The sequence below is a fragment of the Alligator sinensis genome, unplaced genomic scaffold (genome assembly GCF_000455745.1).
Source record: "Alligator sinensis unplaced genomic scaffold, ASM45574v1 scaffold320_2, whole genome shotgun sequence".
Lineage (NCBI taxonomy): Eukaryota > Metazoa > Chordata > Crocodylia > Alligatoridae > Alligator > Alligator sinensis.
Genome location: NW_005842684.1, coordinates 235,458 through 254,636, shown reverse-complemented (window position 1 = coordinate 254,636; position 19,179 = coordinate 235,458). Strand labels below are relative to the sequence as shown.

The 19,179-nt window shown below is 45.4% G+C and overlaps 1 protein-coding gene across 15 annotated transcripts in view; it reads right to left on the bottom strand.

Moving 5' to 3' along the window:
• The window catches only part of EPHA5 (EPH receptor A5), a 386,478-nt gene that overhangs the window by 135,488 nt on the left and 231,811 nt on the right, over window positions 1-19,179 (bottom strand). For all 15 annotated transcript variants that reach the window (XR_003096319.1, XM_025215915.1, XM_025215906.1 and 12 more), the window contains one exon: window positions 4,679-4,803. Coding sequence is in view for 14 of the 15 variants with exons in the window: in XM_025215915.1 (XP_025071700.1) it covers window positions 4,679-4,803 (125 nt within the window). In the remaining variant the exon portion in view is untranslated. The remainder of the gene's footprint in view (window positions 1-4,678; window positions 4,804-19,179) is intronic.

Sequence of the window (19,179 nt, the reverse complement as noted above, 5' to 3'; positions counted from 1 at the left end):
TCTAAACCTCGCCGCCATGAGGGGAGGGAACTGGCCGATCGGCTCCGGTTCTTCACTCTCCCGAACATATCTTAGGCATCAGGCACACTCCTGGGTGAAGGTTGGGTTCGTTTCGCCCGCCGGGTCGGGTCCGGTGAGGGACACAGTATCGAGGGGCCTAAACAGGACCCGCTCGTTGCTCATAATACACCCGAATGCCGCAGGGAGCAAACACACCCCTCTCTCTCTTGGGGCGCCGTCTTCGGAGGCTCCCTCTTCTCCCTTCAGCAAAAGGCGTCCGCTGACAAATCTCTCACCCGTTCCGCCCGCCTGGTGGTAAGCAATATGCGCCTCCAGCTCCTCAAAACTTTTCACTTGGCATTTGTTATCGCGCCAAGGGCAGTTCTTAACTAATTCTAGCTCTAGTGGGTTCTCTCCTGATCCCATCCTCGTCGCCATGTGCGGGCCGGGAGCGATCCGGGCCCTTTTTGTGCTCTGCGCGGGCTGTGGCCAGCAGCCCGGGCACGCGGGGTCGGAGAGAACGGGCGACATGCTAGAATTAGGCACGGATGCATAATGGTTGATTTAAAGATTGTTTACTTACACCGAAGATGGTCACGGTGTAAGCTGGACAGTTTTTCAGGCACAGCTCCGATTAAATCCTCGTTTGAGGACTACGACAAGCTTGCTCTCTCCCACGGAGTTGTTGAAGCTCCGTGGGTCCTTTTGTTCACTCACACGAAGTTTGCTAGGCTCTGTGGGTCCTTTTGTGCACAGGGAAGAGGGATACGTCGAGGACTGCGCTCGGCGACGGGGAGAGGCTAAAGGCTGATCAGACCCCTGTTGCCTGCTTTAAATGCGCTGGGTCCAATAGGCTCCGCAGCGCTTAGAGATCTTCACAAGACGTGACGTCTCCTCCTCCTGGTGTTCGTGGAGTCCTCCAACTTGGGCAGAAACCACTCAAGCTTTTTATACGGCTAGCAAGCCAATTGCTAGCCGCCACGTAGGAATAATTTAGAACTAGCCAATGGTGGGGCACAAATTTGAATACAAATGGCAGGAACTCTTTGCACCGAGCATTTCTTAGATGCAAAAAGAAATGCACTATGCAAAGAAAGCTACAAATTGGCGGGAAATTCTCCCTTGCACCAGGGTTCTCCTTTACAGCAGAAAACTCCACTGTGGAAAGAAGCTGCAATTTAGTGGGAAAAATAATTTAGCAGTGCCAAAGCGCACACAAAACAAAAATCACAACTTTGGGTTGTGACAGTCTCATCACAACACTGTCATTTTCTAACAGAAACATTTCAACTGATACTTCCAAAAATGGTAATAGAGGGCACTTGAAGCTTTGTATGCAAGTCTCAAAGACTACACCTAATAATGAATTTAGGGATGAAAAAGTAAAATTCTTCAGAGCACAATTTTTCTGGAACAATGTCAAAATCAAGGAAAAACCAATCAATCATAGAAGCACAGCAAGATAGAGTCAGAAGGGCCCTCAGAAGGTAATCCAGAGCAGGATAATCCTTGTCTAAACCATCCCAGCAAATACTTGTCTATCCTGCAAAACAAAGTCAGTTGATAAAAGATCTTTTCTTTCTGCCAGTGTAAGGACCTTGTTACACATTAATTTTAGGCAGCTCCTGGAGCTCTTAACCCCTGGGTTGTCCATACAATAACACCTAAAACTAGTTTGAAGCACACTTTAGGCAGTTTAAAGTTATGCCTCTCCAGGGCAGATTTCTCTCTGCTCCATGTTAACCAGCGCGTGCTCCATTAATGTGTGGCCTCCCAGGATGCAGTGTCTTCTCCCCCGCCCTCCTGTTCTGTGGACAAACTTTCCAATCTCTGCACTTTACTACCCACGGGGCAGTGCTGGTACCAAGCCAACTCCCCCTCCCTCCCCCAGAGGTGTGACCTCCCCACCAGGGTTGTGGCAGCATTCCCAAAAGCACCTTCCCTCACCTCTCCCATCTCCCAGCCACCCCAGGAAGCATGACCAGCACCCCCCCCCCATACACACACACACATACCCTAATACCAAATCCGCATGTATTAAAACATGAGACTTTCTTTAATTTACTTCTTTATTTTATTTTATTTTTATTTTATCCTTCAGTAGCTGAATTCCTTCATTTCACCAGTCTTCCCTTACCCCATGTCCTTTCTACCTCCCATTTCATTACCCTCCCCCATCCCATTAACTCATCTTCCTGCTCCCCTCCTCCCCCCAATCTCTTACACACCTCCACCTAGAGCAGGAAGAAAAGCCAGTCCTGGCTCACCAGCCGTGAAGTAGTAATTTGCAGCTGTAGCTCCTTAGTTAGGCCCCTGCTTGCCAGCTTTCTAGTGACAAGTCACAGCTGTACAGTTGGGTACAGCGAAGAAGGTTTTTAGTTTTAAGGCACATCTGCTCAAACTACAGGTAGCACTAACCCTGATCAACATTTGAGCAGCTCAAAGTGCAATGGGTAACAAGGCCCTTACTTTCATTCACTGCACCTGAAGTGAAGGTCTTGTGAGCAAACACCCACGTCCACATGGCATTAAGTGCAGGACTGGAGCACTAGTATGCTTCTCTCTACTTTTCCTGTGTATCATGGCTATTACCATGGCCAACATACCCATGCTGAACCTATAAAGCATAGCCACGCTGGGGGCTATGACCAATTTATCCTCTGCAAACGGGGACAAGGGGAACCTGTAATATACATTCATGAGCATTGCTGTCGCACTGGAGGCTATCCATTGCGTGCCTTTGGGTTATGTTACTACAAAGACAGAAAAGTGCAGTAAAAATATCCATTCACTTTTAGCTCCATTAAAGGAACTGTTAAATGCAGCAGGCAACAATACCGGGAAGGCCATTCACAATTCAGTTTAGAAACCCTGGCATATTTCACCATTACTTGACTAATTGCTACTGAAGGCTCTAGGCAGATCCCTGAGGAAATCTCTCCTCACCATCACCCTGCTCATTATTGTACCCCCTGACTATACCAACTATGTCCCAACATAACATTGATTCTGTGGACAATGGCTGGGGAACAGGTCCACAACCTGTAAGATCATTAGTGAGACCTTCTAGGTTTTACTGCACTCTCTACATTGCTTTTGCATTCATCTTAGGAAATGTGTATAAACTAAAAAGTGCGCTTGTGATTACCAAGGGAAAACACAATGTGCTTTTCTTTTGGGATACTCTGCCAAATATAAAAAACAGCAGCAGCTCAGTCTCAGAATGGCTAGTTCTTCAGTGGCTGAGGATTCATTATATTCTAATTTCTTAACCTGTAAATAGAGCAACAGTGCTTGGTAGCCTGTCAGTTCATCCAAACAGAAACTGTTCCTGGTTTTGACAAAACGTTTGTTGGCAAAAAAAAGTGCCTTGGCTCCTCTCAGATTTCGTTCTCCCACAACCCAGGAAAGCACTCTGGACATCAGGCTATTGGCTATTTAGGAACAGGTCCCAGAGGGAGTTTCTCTAGTAAGAAATCACAGCATGTTTCATCAGTAGAACTCAAAATACTCTACAAGGATCAGTATCGTAAAACCCATTGTACAGATGGGGAGACGGAGGCACAGAGTAGTGGCGTAGGTTGCCCAAGATCCTATCCTAAGCTGGCAGCAGAGACAGGGCTTTGTGTCACTCCCTTTCTTGCAGTGGAAGCTGAGCTGGCTGGCTTGCGTGGGACAGTAAGATGTACTTCATAGAAAGGAGAGCAATAGGGTGACTGCCCCTACTGTCCTGTGAGGCATTCTGCCATGCTGAGGCCAACTGCTTCCCAGTGAACCCCTGGGGGCACTGCAGTGCTGCTCTGCCCCACTGCCTAATGGTGCCCTCTGTTTCAAGTATTAACATTCTCAGAAATACCTCAGCTGAGAAGTGGCTACCATTCTGCTAGATACTGTACAAACATTGTACAGAAGACATTGCCTGTGCTTCAGGGAGCCAATATTCTGACTATGTCAGGCAGAGCTGGAGGATAGACAGAAGCACGGAGACAGGAAATGACTTGCCCAAGTTCAGCCCTTTGTCTTTACACAGACAAACTGTTCATGGACTTCAGCAAGAACCTGGTTGTAAAAAACCCCGAAGTGAAGACTGCAGGACATCCCCACCCAACACTGTCCACTCTTTGGGGCAGGAGCCTTTTTTTTTGTTCTGTGTAGGGACAATACCTAGCATAATGGGATCCTAGTCCAAGACTACACCTCCTAAGCACTTTAGGAACACAAACAGCAGGCACCTATGGCAAAGAAACTGTAAGAATACCAATCTGCCCTAGCAGACATTTTGATGAACTCTGGAGTTAGTGCCAGTCAATCCTGAAAACCAAACCAGAAGTATAAAGACAAAAGACCAGGGATTGCCTAATGTTCTGGGAGAAAAGATTGATGGTGGTCTCCTAAACCCTTTTATTCTTAACAAATGAGTATACTTTATTTTAATGTGATAAGACTGGAGATGAAGCTGACATGCAGTTTTAATGTATTTGTTCAACAGAAGTGGCACACTAATGGAAAACAACACACACGTTTCAGGTCCTCCTAATCATTTACTGCAGAATCAATCTGACATTGATTTATGCACAAAATTGCTTCATTCCCTTCCATGACTAAGATAATTATAACTTAAAGAAAAAGGACAGCAAAGAAAAGATACTTAGGATGCTTTGCAATCAGTCAGTCACACCTTTTCAAAATATTTGATTTCATACTCCAGGATGATGCCGTTGGGTCGATCTGGCTCCTGCCAGGAAAGGGAGATGCTATTTTTAGTAATCTTGCTTTTTTTCACACTACTGATTGGAGATGGTGCTGTAAGACAGGAGAAAAAGAAAACAAAATGATACTTAGTAAGACAATATCCCCACTAGTTCCTAATTTAAAATCAACACTGTATAAATGCATATGGATACACACACACACGCTGCAGGCCAGATTCTTAACTAAGGTAAATCCAGGCCACAATGTACATTAACAAATGGTGATTACAACAGTGGTGAATCAGGCCCAGGTTCTCAGTCCAGCTTCTACTACGCAACTTCCCATGTAGGTGAAGAAGATTTTAGATGGTAATTTACATGAGGCTTTTAAAATATGGTCCAATAAAAAGCAGAGATAAATCAAATTAAAAAAGGGTAGAGGGTAGGGGTGGGGGACTTCTCTAAATACCAAGGATCAGTCACCCAGCTGGTATTAATCAGCACATGTTTAGTGAAGTCAATGGAATTACACAGATTTTCCACAGCTGAGTATCTACATCAATGTTACGAATATAAGATTCTAGTTCAATGCAATATACAAACTATAAGGTATAACAGAAGTTCCCAAAACAAGCCCACAGCTTGTACCTTTAAGCACCTGTCAGGCACGTCATGAGACTGGGGTTACAAATAAGGTAACACACTGCATACTTCCCACTACATTGAATGTATTTGCTTCCCTGCTTGTTGGGATGCACTGGAGAGGACTGTATAACTGCTGAAGTGACCCTGTGATATTTATGTGAAGTGGTAATGCTGGGGAAAGAGGCAGACTGGGATAAACAGCTATTTTGCTATATCTTTAGAAGAAGGGTAGAAGGGGTGATGCTGAAGTTGTCAGACAGTGGTAGATGAGGTGGGAGGGCAAAGGGAGAGTTAGCGGGATGTGTTTGGAGTAGGAGTAAAAGACATAAGAATGAACTAAGAGGCTAGTTTTATACTAGAGGATCTAGACCAACTTTGCCAATATAAGATTCCAGTTCAGTGCAATATATAAGTCTAATGTGACCTACCCTGTAATAACATGGACAGTGTGGAAATTCAAAATCCAACATTCTTTAAAGAAAAAAGTAACCAGAAAGAAAAAATGGGATAATTAAAAAAAAACCCCACATGCACAGACACAATATTGTGTCAAGAAAATTCACCCCATTTTGCGATCAGATCCAGTAATTGGCAAGACCTGGAGCGGGGTACTTGCTGAAGGAGCCAAAAAGTGTTGCTCAGACAACAGGGAATATGGACATGAAGCATGGAGTCTGAATGAGCAGAGGAGTTGTGCTGTATAACCAAGAAGACAACAGAGCCCTTGAGAATTTGCAAAAGATTAAGTTCAGCATGGGTATGGGACTTCCTCCTGATCTGCCCAACCATGTGACAGCAGGAGCAGACAAAGTGGATGCAAAGATCAGCCAGGGCTAGAAACTGGCAACAATGTTTAGTGAGGGCATCAACTAAAGGCGTATTTGGGGTCCACTGAAATATTTTAGACCCCCTCCCTCCCCAACCGACTTCAAAAACTGAATGTTAAGGTGCTGCCAACTCTGTATGTGGAAGGAGAGTTAATCTCAGACAGTGCTGCCTTATTTTTTCAAAACAATTAGTATTATCTGAAGCCAGGGAATGTATACATCTATCCGTCATCTCCCCTACTTGTTATACTTAAGTCAAGACCATCTTGGCCATATCTGAGTCTGCTATCAGGCAGCATGTATATCAATAAATTACGTTCTCTGGTTTTGTTCACAGGCCACTGAGATAGATGGCTATGCCTGAACAGTTAGAGGGGTTCTTTTTCTTTGGCTTTTTTTTCTGTATCTTGTCCTCATGAAACTTGCCAGTCAGAAGCCATTACCTATTTTCAATCTGTACTTCATCTTCACTGCTCAAAATGTATGGGTTTCTTTTTTTTCCTTTTTTAACTCTGGGTAATCAATGTGCATAAGGTAAAACCACCAGGAAGACGAGGGACCTTAGTTTTATCATGAGGTAAATGAGGAGAAGGCAACCCCAAGTTGGGAAAAAGTGCTTAGATCACCTAATTTACCTTCCTGTAAAGCACTTCACTGTGCTTTTTCCTTAGGATAGCTCACTGCATTACTTATGCTGAGGCAAGCTATATGCCTTTTTCATAACAAAGTTAGGGCCCATGAAATTCTTCCTAAGGAACAAGGGGTGAGTTTGGGATCTTTCAAATAATGCACCTAGAGCTTGTTCTCCCTGGAGTGTTAGCATGAGCTATCTGCACATAAGCTGACTCCTCATGAATAAGTCTAGCAGTCACACTGCCAAGTCACACTCAGCTACCCAGACTTTATGGACAAACTAACAAAGTACAAGGACTTAAACTTACTAACAGTAAGTACCATGCAGTAAGTACCATGGGTGACTAGTACCACCTTAGGGGGAGCACATGCTCCCCCAGCAACCAGTCAGTGACCAGGGGGGTTGGGGGTCCCCCGTGGCCAATCTCGCTGACTGGCCAGTCTCGTCAATGGGAGCACCCAGAGTGGGGGCACTGGCACTCTCACCTGCCCCCCCACCCCTTTCCATTGCCAAAAGCAGTAAGCACGGCCTGTCAGGGGGTGCACCAGTGCTCTCAGGGGGTGTGCGTGTACCCCTGTGCACCCCCTACATGTCACCACTGGTAAGTACAACTTATTTTCTTCAGGACTTAGTTACCATGTTTTACTGTTCACTTATCATAGTCTAAGATCAGACACAGTTACCACAGGGTGCATCTACATGAGCATATTAATGCGAAGCAGTTAGCCCTGGAGCTTATCACTCCGAAGTTTATTGCTCCAGGCACACCATTTTCATACGCACCCAGGACCAAAGCACACTGAGCTGGGTCAGAGCAGCCCCAGTTGGCAGGGGGCCCTTGGGGGTAAACCTGTCAGACCAGGTCTTCTCCCCTGCTCAGCATCCTTTGGAGGGGCTGGTTGGGGCACAAGGGTACTTCAGTACAGGCCTAGCCAGCAGGAAGCCCATGAACTGAAGCACTTTTATGCCCCAGTCAGCCAGGGCAGCATCTACACATGTGTTGTTACAGAGTAAAATACTCTGCAGCAGGATAGTACTTGTAAATACTAGGAATGTGCGAAATGGCACCATTCCATTTTGCCTGGAGTTTCAAATGTTCGAGGGAACAGTGTTTCATCTTGAATTTAATTTAAAGGAAAACAGCTGGTCCGTTCTGTTCTATTCCATTCCTTTGAAACAGAAAGGCTGTTTTGATGCTGTTTCGAGTTTCACTGGGGATGGGGAGTCAGACCAGCTGGGCTGACTTCCCATCCCTGGCGCTAAATCGCACCAGGGCAGAAGGCAGCCCAGCTGGGCTGCTTTCCCATCCCCCGTGCTAAATCAGTCCAGGGGCGGAAGGCAGCCCAGCTGGGCTGTTTTCCCGGAGTCCTGCACTACATTGCACTGGGGGCGAGAGGCAGCCCAGATGGGCTGCTTCTCGGGTCCCCACACTAGATCGGTTCGAGGACAGGAGTGTACACCTCCCCCTTTTAACTCACTGAAATCTGTCTGTATTCAGAGTGAATTAGCTGCAGAGAATTTTTGTGTCAGTGTCATGGAATAGCTGAGCCCCTGCCATATTACTTGAGCACTAGTGGCATTCAGATTTCAGTGCACTCCATGCACCCAACCAAGTGAGTTCACTACCTTGGATTCAGAGCATCACTTAAGTTAGAAATGTCTGTGTATGGGTTGGAGTTGGGTCAGGAGGAACATATGATCTTGCACTGCAAGGAAAACAAGCCTGGAGATCCTGACAAGGCAGCAATGTATGCTGGGAGTCTGAATGAGGATACAGGGAATGTTTCTTAGGTTCACAACAACTATGGTACACTTCTCAGACAGCTTCAGGAAATGGTGCAAGCAATTCAGCAGGTCCACTGGCTCATCAGTCAACACTGACTCAGTACTCTAGAGGAAAGAAGCTGTGTCCTGGGTTGTTCCCCTTCCCACCCCCTTCCCTCACCCCCCATCTAATGACACTATTATGCATTGCCCTCTTTTACTCAAGGGGCATCTATACCTTCAGTGCTGAATATATTAGCATGAATCTTTCCCATTTCAGGTTTGCCCTAATAAGCATTATTGTGGTATTACCATGGCTGCCACGGGACCATTAATTCCTTGCAAATGGCAACTGTAAATATTTTAATAGTGACTACTATGCAACGATCTCTGCTTATGATTTGCATATTTAAGTTTGTGCTGTGCTTTGGGGGCCTTCAGAATGAACAGAGCTATATAATTTTACTTATTTTATTATTCAACCTTCAAAGGTTATTCTCTTTCCAGCACATGCATGCACTGAAAACATGTTTATTATTTTAAATTCAGAGGCCTTAAAAATAGTTATATTTTCCCCTCATCATTGTCACCCTCCTAGCAGAAGGCTGTTATGGAAAACAAGTATGTCTCCTGGATTGTCCTCTAAGGTCCCAATCCTGCAATGAGATTTTTCCACGTGCAGTTGTTTATGGGGCTGTGCCATGGACACATCCAGGAAAAAGGATGGGAAAAGCTGTTGACCATTCAGATCATAGCCAGAAAGTGAATACTGATGTTACAAAGTTACATAATTATGGAAGTTTAAGGATCATATAAATGAGAACAAAAACAATATGACACAATCCAAGAGATCCTTGCATGATCTATACTATAATAATTATTTGTGCATCTCCTAACATGTTCATGTGTCTATTGTCACAATACCCATGAAATAGTTATCCATTTCTTAGATGTGGATATATACAGTGAAATGAAATGACTTGCCCAAAATCCTTCAGTACACGGTCCATATTTCTCTCCTTACAGCCCATCAAACAGCTATAATTTAGTGTCTGGTGTATAAAAGGAAATCTTAAATTAAAACATGCCTTATCTACAATTTATTTGCACTGTAAAAGATATATTTGTGCATGCTAATTAACATGCTACTCTCTTCTTCTCCCTCCCTCCCCCGAATGGAAAAAACCAATTAAGTAATAAAGACAACAAACAAATTAATGTTGTCAATTCTGATGTTCAGCCAAAGGCACAGGGGAAACATTTCAAATAATTATTCTGGATCAGGGACTGTCATTTTAAAAATAAGTCCCTATACACCCAAAGATTTCAAATAGGAATCCATAATACTACAAACATTCTGACCTGTTGTGGTCTTTCTGAGTTCTTTCTAATGAAGAATTGTTCTAGTGTTCTTCTGTAGTCAAAAAACAAGTGAAAACTAAAAGCTGGCATTTTCTAAGGAGTGGCTTAAGTCTAATGAGGGGTGCCTTTAGTCTAAGTTGGATGAGAACCACTGCCCTAAGCTTTGCATAACTAAGCAGGGGAAAAGCTAACCCATATATTTCATAGGTCATAGATAAAGGCTTTAACCTAACCCTGCAACAGTTGAGGACAACAGACCAAAGTCTTTCCATGAGTCAAAGTGACAGGATAAAGCCCACAGAAGGAAGCAATGTGGTCTACCTGCTAGACCACTGGCCTAGATTGGGAGACTTTCATACTATTCCTGGCTGTACTACTGACCTGGTCAGTGGACTTGGGGGCAAATAACATTACTTGTTATTGTTTCCAAACTATATTTCATCCCATTTTTCACTTCTGATATTTTGGAAGCAGTGATTAACTTAAACCATGGGAGATGGGCATAGATCCAAAACAAAACCAAAGTGTTGGACCCTCCAAATGTCTTGGTGGTTCCATCATGGAGGATAATGACTGAATAATATGCTGTTTGGGTAATACTAGCTCTATCTCAGGTTTAGGTTATAATCCCTCACTATCCAGAATCCAAAGTATTATTTCTTCATTTGGCTATGCATCTACAGTCTTCTACCAGAGGGCAACACTCCAGAAGAATAGACTTCAGTATCACAAATTCTTTACCAGATAATGTACCTTTTCTCCACATTGGGGAAATTTTCCAAGGTGCCTATTAAATCTGTGAAGCTGACTTCAGTTAAAAAGCAAAGGGCTGCATGCTCCTACATTTGACAGGAAAATTTATCTCTCAGGTGCTACAGGAAGTTCAGTACATTTCCTATTGTACAGAAATCCAATTTACTAGTTTTCTTGAGAAAATGTGTAACAGGATATAAGCTGTCCCTGCTCCAACAATAAGATAAATAAGCACAGCATATATGTAATACTGCTTTTGTTGGAATTCTGTGTAATAGGTGCTTGCTACACAGGTGTATGGTGGGTGGGAAAGTATTATTATCTCCATTTTACCCATGAAGAAACTGAGGCAGAAAGCTGAAGTGACTTGCTCAAACCTGTATACTCCAATGGCATGGCCAAGACACAAACTCAGTAATGTCTCACTTCTAACCGTATGTTGGCCATAAAACACAGTTTTGACTTCAAAATGCATAAGTTTTGCAATTTCTGTTTGCTTTGCTAGTTGAGCTTCACAGACTTTAACATCTTCCTACATAAGTCTCTATCACGTTGAGTTGCAACTCTGCGGTATGCTGTACTCTTCCGGGAAAAGAAAGCAAGATAAGAAAATGGGTAACTGAACTCCAAAAGTAAATTAGAAAGCCAGTAACTGTATCCCTTTAGAATCTTCTTCAAAAGGAGTGTTAAAGTGTAACTGTGAGATAAAGACCAATTAAGTATATTCGATCAATCCCAGTGGTACTGGAAAGATACAGAAGTTACTTTGCATCCTCAACCCAAGGAGGTTACGATGCTCTGAAGTGAATAAGGAAGGTATAAGTATTTTAGAGATTTCTTTGTCAAACAAAATGCAATTCAATCTGAACAGTCAGACAAAGTCTGCAGTCATTCCATCTTAAAAGCCTGCAACAGGATACAGTGCTATATGATGTCAGGAAAATAAAAGGATTACAGTGAAACTTGCTTTTTAAAGGTCATGGGTTCTAGAAGGGCAATATCCCTGTAATAGAAGGGAGCTTACCCATTGAAAAGTTTCATTTGAAGTAGAACAAGTAAAAAAAGGAAATTATGGATATGTAAAAATAAAACCATTTTTTTCCTTGGGGACGAGGTGAGGGGGAGGAAACTCTTATTTAGCTCTCTGCCTTAATGCATGAAGACTGGATGTAAACAATTGTTCTCTTTTATGCTGTTTACAAGTAATTTGCACATTAATTTCAAAATAGAACACTTTAAATGAAAGCAAGATTTTACATCTTTTACATTTATGTTCACCGTTCACCAAAACAATTGTGCATGTGATGTTGGCAAACAGAAAACATAACAAACAAGGTGTGAAATTGTTAATGTTCATTTTGCTTTCTGCAGGCTAAAATTAATCGTAAACCAATCAACATCTTAGGAAATGGTTCTTACTTTTTATTCCATTTGTAATATTTCCTTAACAACATAACTGGCTGGACTAAATAAAATGAAAGTTACTGCAGATTTATACATTATTCTCACATCTGAATAAGTACAAGAGACAATTTAATGAGAAATAGATCTTTTGGAACATTCTTCCTCTGCAGCCTTTTATAATGATATTAGCAGTGGATTAGTCAGTTAGGCACCAAATATGGTATGTAAGAAGTACTGCACTGTAACCTGGTAACATCCAATATGGTACAGTGTTTATGGAATAAAATCTTAATTGTATTTTAATAGAAATTGATGTTATCAGGTGAATGATCACCGCCCCAAGATAATAGAATTAATCTAGACTACAACTCAAGGGCTAGGTCATACTATCCCGAGACTAATAATAATAATAATTATTATTATTATTAGTCTCGGGATAGGGAAAGCTGGGAGAAAAAATATAGATTTACTCTACTTTCACTCCAATAAGCAAGCTATCTCCATCAAAGCAAGAAGTTCAATCCGTCCCAATTCTGTTAGGAAAGATCCCCACTTGGAGCAAATCAGAATACCCCTCTGAATCTTATGGAAGTATGCCAACCTATGCCAGCTGAAGATCTAGCCCCACTACTCCTTGGGTCATCTCTCCAGCTATCTGGGCTTCACTTCCTTTTAAAAGAAGATTAAGGTATCAACAAAGAGAAACATTCTGCAGTTACTTTCTTTGTATTGAAAACTATTGTGGTCTATATCACATTTCCAGCTCTATTCTAGATCTTAGCTTATTTTCGTGTTACTTTATATCTGCAGGCAATTTATTAAATCTGATTAAATTTCTGTGTGTGTAAACCTGCTGGGATCTAAAATTTCAAACATGTAAGTACCTTAGAATTCTTCCCTGTATCTCCTGCCAATGTTGCTTTGCAGTCTGAAGGTATGCCAAAAGACACAAAGTTAGATTCAAGTTTAAGATTAAATCAAATCCATCAACTGTCATCATATAGCCAAAAAAACCCATGGTATCATTAACACACAGCAGCAAAGGAGATTGGCTGCAACTGGAAAAAGGAAGGCAGTATGCACCAGTAAATTAACGTTAACTACAAGACAAGTAATTCTGGCCACACTTCAAAAGCCGAGTTTACTGCAATTTTTCATCCTGTTTCTAATTAATGCCATTATTGGATTCGTTTTTCCTTAAGGTCTTTGGTTACTGAAGAATTTGAAAGCAAAACTAGCATGGCTCACTGAATCCAAACTACATAAATTTCTAGGTAATGCAAAACTATAGAAAGCTTCTACCACCAGATTTATTTTAAGGTTATATTTTAAAAAAAGGAATATGGATTTCAAAAGAAAGGGGTGGGAGGGGGGCACTGCAACTTATTGTATTACCTATTTGGATTTCTATCCAATGTTCTTACCTTTCACCTTCAGAGGAGTGTCAATCGGCTCCTACTTAAGCACCAAAATCAGCAATTGTTTGGGAGCCCTTTTGAAAATCTAGTCCAGGAGTTGAATTTCCCATACACTACATATCATTTAAGTTCCAATTAGACTCCATCTGGGGACACTAAATTGTACATATAAATGGCATATAGGCCCAGTGCAGAAAAATTTCACCCCATCTGATTAAGTACAAGGTACCCTGTTCAGTCCTAATCCCAGGACTCACGTGAGAAGTCCTGACTTATTGAAAGGTACGTCTTGAGTAAGATCTACTTCGTACCAGTCCACCGCACAGGAGCAAATTTCACCTTTTTGTATTAAATCCCAAATACATTTTCCAAAGCACAAATTTGTGAAAACACAGCATTTTTCTCACAATTTCTTTATATACATATAACATATGTATATAAAGACATATACAGAAACATACATACACTATTACACATGCTGACCTACAACTGCCATTACCCATCCCCATTTTCCAAGTCTGAGAAACAGAGGCATAACAAGGCAGCTGACCCCGGGGCAGCTGTAATGCCCAGAGGCAGTGACAACTTCTGGCTGTTGCTGTGCCATTGGCACAGCTGCACTGGCAGCTGCTATTTGTCTGCCCCCATTGTAAGTCAGCACCCAGGGCTGCTGCCCTGGTTCCTCTGCCTTAGTTACTCTTCTGCTCAGAAAACTGGCACTTTGTAGAGTATCTACATTCTGTCAAACTAATGGAAGAAGCCAATTAAAAAGTCCACGAGCCTTTAACAATGATGAACATGCCAACTTCTATGTTGTACTTTAGCCTAGCAACTAATGTCAAGTGTTCCAGTCCTAAATGAGGATATCACATAAATCAATTTAAACGATCCGAAACTGGTTTAAACCTGTAACAGAACAGACGTTCGGACTAGGAACAGACATTCAAAAAGCCTGAGGCTGAATTAATTCAATCTTTGCACGTTAGTCTAACCTGCAAAGCGTGAACTGATTTGGAGTTGGATAGACATTCCCTTTTCAACCCAGAAATGCGAGCACATGCCTGCAGTGACTCAGGCTAGAAGCTGGGAGGTGTTAGAGCAGCCCTCCCTTTCCTTCCACAGGGCTGAGCTGAGGTAGGCATGGCCAGGACCCACACAAGACACTGTGATTAGGGAGGGGTCCCCCCCTTGATAACAAAGCATTTATCAGCTCTGTTATCAGGATTTAACACCCCAACAGAAAACAAAGCTTCACTCATTAGTTCAAGTTCTTCTTAAACAGCTTTTTCCAAAGGAAGGAATGCAGGGACATTACCATTTGAGCTGTTGATTACCTCCAAAAAGCCCTAAGTGGACACTGTTTTATTTGCCTACACAGCATTAGCTAGCATACCACATGCTGGCTACAGTCTGTGCTATGGGAGAGAGGAGGAAGGGATCTCTACTTAAGTAGCAAGTGGTGGCAGGAGGGGGAGGGAGGCACCGGGAAGCCAGCAGACCCTGCTGTGCCTGCAAGTCTCTGCCAGAGCTCCAGCCATGGAGCAGAGGGGAGGGGCCAGCCCTGCTGTGGAGCAGGGAGCCCCACCCAGCAGACATTGCATAAACTGATTTGACCCAAATCAGTTAAGTCTACATTCAACCAGGTTTATCTCAAACCGGTTCTGGCCATTTTCAAACTGGAAGGAAGGAAGGGAGGATGTTGACTTTTTAACTACTTCATTCAGGGGTTCGGGATACAAAAAGTTGGCCCCTCCAGAGTCCAGGTCCAATATACAACACAAAGACAAACAAATACCATCAAACCAAGAGCAAAATGTCATTACATTCATAACGTCACACCATGACAGACACCTTCATTATATTACACGTAGTGCCTAACACGCTGTTATGCAGTCGGGACACCGGCCACCTGGTCATATAAACCAAAGCCATCTCTAAACAAACGATTCCTACCTGGTCATATAAACCAAAGCCATCTCTAAACGACCGATTCCTCCCCTCCTCTCTCCTCTATCCAATCATACATGTGAGAAACCCTTCGACTTCCCACACAAAGAAAAAAGAAAAAAGCAGCCTGGGAGGGCCCAGGGCGCGGCATGAGCTGGGAGTCACAGTCTGACACCGAGCCTGCCTGGTTGCCCAGACCAGTCATGACATCAGAGCATGTATTGAAGACGGCTGTCCTCCATATGGCACAGTGCTCCCTCAAGGGCCCAGCATGCCTCAAAGGTGGGCACCGCCCACCAGATCACCGCATGCTCGAACTCCAGTGAGAGGTGCACCTACACCAGGAGGCCAAAAAGCCGCACGGCATCATCTGAGCCAGTCCCGGCAAGCCGGTTGCGGTGGCTCTTGAGGACATTTATCTTGGCCTGACCCAGTAGAAAGTTGGCTAAACAGATGGCATCCCGCTCAGCGACCCGGTACAGGTAGGAGCACATGTAGGTGGCCTCCGAGAGGCTCCTGCCCAGTGCTCACAGTGGCGGCTCGAGGGCAACAAAGAGTGGCTGCAGGCAGGGACAGTCAAGGAAGGCGTGAAAGAGGTTCTCCTCAATGTGCCCGGGGCAGAAGGGGCAGGCCATTGAGGTGGCTGGGTCAAAGTGGGACGCAAATGTGCCAGTGGCTAAGATGCCATGCAGTAACCGCCACTGCAGGTCTCTAGTCTTCTTGGTGGTTGGCAGCTTATACAATGTGCACCAAGCCGTGTGGGCTGGTGGGGAATCTGGTGGCCCCAGGCATGTCGCCACAGCATATCGGGGCAGCCCACCAGCACCCGGGCATGGCGGACGTGAACCACCCAGGCATACAGGCGTCTACACGACAGAAAAGCAAAGGAGAAAACTATGTCACTGTCAGGAGGCACAGGGAGAGTCAGCAGGGTGCCAAGCCCACCAGCCAGCTCGCCGGCCACATCCAGGGTGACTGGCAGCATGGGAAAAGCCTTGCTCAGGGCATTCACAGCATGGGGGACCTGGCGTGTCCAGAGATGGTTATCCAGAGTGGCTGCTGCCTCCAATGGGAGGGCAGCCTGGATGTCATGCAGGAGGCAGCCCACGCTGTGGGCAGAGTGCATGCCTAGCCAGGTGGTCAGGGCCTCAGGCAAGAGCCAGGCCAACCGAGCAGGGTCAAGGACGTGGCTCAGGCAGAGGACACGCACCTGGATAAGAGTGGCTGTGAGGCTGGCAGAGGCCAGACTCGGCACGGGGCGCCTCAGGGCTGGGCTGTGCACCAGGGGCTCCCTCAGCAGCTGCAGGAACCGCAGGTGCCAGGCCCGGGGCTGGAGGCAGAAGGTAGCCTGCCAGGCTTGTACCATACCATGGTAGAAAGCAAGAAGCACTGCTCAGTTCAGGAGCATGAGGTCCAACAGGAAGAGCTCCTGGTCGAAGCTGAGGGCCCCCACCCTCTGCAGGGACCGGCATGCCAGTTATTGCCAGGGTAGGTGCTCCTCACCGTACAGGAGTCCCTGAAGGGCTTGCAGGTGGAAGGAGGCCACCTTGCTCACAAGGTCGACCAGGCTCTGGCCCCCCTTAGCGACAGGTAGGTAAAGGACGGCTCGTGGGAGCCAGTGGCACCCATCCCAGAAAAAATCTACCAGGAGGTGCTGGAACCTCTCGAGTAGGTCCTGTGGTTGGTTGAGTACAGCACACCAGTGCTACAGGGTCACTACTACCAGGTTGTTCGCGATGAGGACACGTCCACAGTAGGAGAGGCTGGGTAGGCGCCAGCACCACCATTGTAGGCAGGCCTCTACCCCTTCCTCAAGGCTGTCCCAGTTGCATGCCATGAAAATTGGTGGCCCTAGGAACATGCCCAGGACCTTGAGGCCCTTGTGGCACCAGGTGAGGCCCCGTGGCAAATCTGGGGGGGGTCGCACTGCTCCACACGCCAAGCAGCAGGGTATCACTCTTAGCCCAGTTGATACAGGCTGAGGAGGCACATTCGTAGGCTCGTTGGCAGTCTGTCAAAGCCCATATGTCTTCCTGGGTATTAAGGAAGATAGCCATGTCATCTGCACATGCTAACAGCTGAAGCGGAGGGACAGTGGATGGGCCCATGGCCGATGACAAGGCCACACTACTCAGGTGGCACCACAGTCCATGCAGCAGTGGCTCAATAGCCAGGGCATAGAGCATGCTCGACAGGGGACAGCCCTGATGGATGCCTTTGCGCACAGGGAACAAGGAGCAGAGCACGCTGTTCACCTTGAGCAGGCTAGAGGTGTCCGCAGCAAGGTGGTAGCCGTAGACTTCAAGAGGGCAAACTTCAACGAGTTGAGGAGATTGGTGGGGGAGACGCTGGGGTTCTCGAGGGCAGGGGAACTCAGTGCCCAAGATGAGTGGTCGTTCCTTAAGGAGACAATACTCAGGGCCCAAGGGGTGACGATCCCAACAAGAAGCAAGGGGGGCAAGAGTGCCCAAAAGCCCCCCTGGCTCACCAAGGACGTCCGGGAATGCCTGTTGCCAAAAAGGCAGCGTACACCTGGTGGAAGGGGGGGGCTATCTCCAAAGAGGAGTATACCTCCACTTCTCAGGCCTGTAGGGGGGCTGTTAGGAAAGCTAAGGCGGACATAGAGCTAGGACTAGCGTCCAAGATCAAAGATAATAAAAAGTCCTTTTTCAAATATATAGGGAGGATGAAGAAGGCACTGGGAAATGTGGGGCCCCTGCAAGATATGCTGGACAATCTCGTGGTTGCGCCAGAGGAGAAGGCAGACCTCTTTAACAAATTCTTCACCTCCGTTTTCTTGTGCAGGGACCGGGACTCCCAGATTCAAGATGGACTCGAGGGGAAAGCCTCCAGACCTAAGGTTGAGGAAGACCGGGTTAGAGTGCTTCTGGAGGGGCTGGACGTGTTCAAATCAGCAGGTCCAGATGCTCTCCACCCTAGGGTGTTGAGGGAGCTAGCAGGGGTTATTGCAGGGCCCTTGGCACTGCTTTATGAGCCTCATGGTGCTCGGGCCAGATGCCAGATGATTGGAAGATAGCCAATGTGGTCCCCATCTTTAAAAATGGGAGGAGGGAGGACCTGGGCAACTATAGGTCCATCAGTCTTACTTCAATCCTGGGGAAACTCTTTGAGAAGATCATCAAAGAGCACATCTATGATGGGCCAGCATCGGGGTTGATGCTCAAGGGCAACCAGCACGGTTTCATTAGGGACAGGTCATGTCAGACCAACCTGATTGCCTTTTACTATCAGGTCACAAAAGCATTGCATGCAGGTGTCGCTGTGGATATAGTCGTTCTGGACTTCAGCAAGGCTTTTGACACTGTCAACCACCCCATCCTCATTAAAAAACTAGGCGACTGTGGCATTGATGCCTACAGAGTCAGATGGATTGCAAATTTGGCTGAAGGGTCATACTCAGAGGGTGGTGGTGGACGGGTCATATTCGACCTGGGGGGAAGTGGGCAGTGGAGTCCCTCAGGGCTCGGTCCTTGGGCCTGCACTGTTCAATTTCTTTATCAGCAATTTGGATGATGGGGAGAAAAGCAACGTGTTCAAATTTGCTGATGATACCAAAATTTGGGGTGAGGTGGGCACGCTAGTAGGGAGGGAAAGACTGCAGCAAGACCTGGATAGGTTGCAGGGGTGGGCTAACAAAAACAGGATGCGTTTCAATACTGACAAGTGCAGGGTGCTGCACTTGGGCAGTAGTAACCAGCAGCACACTTATAAGA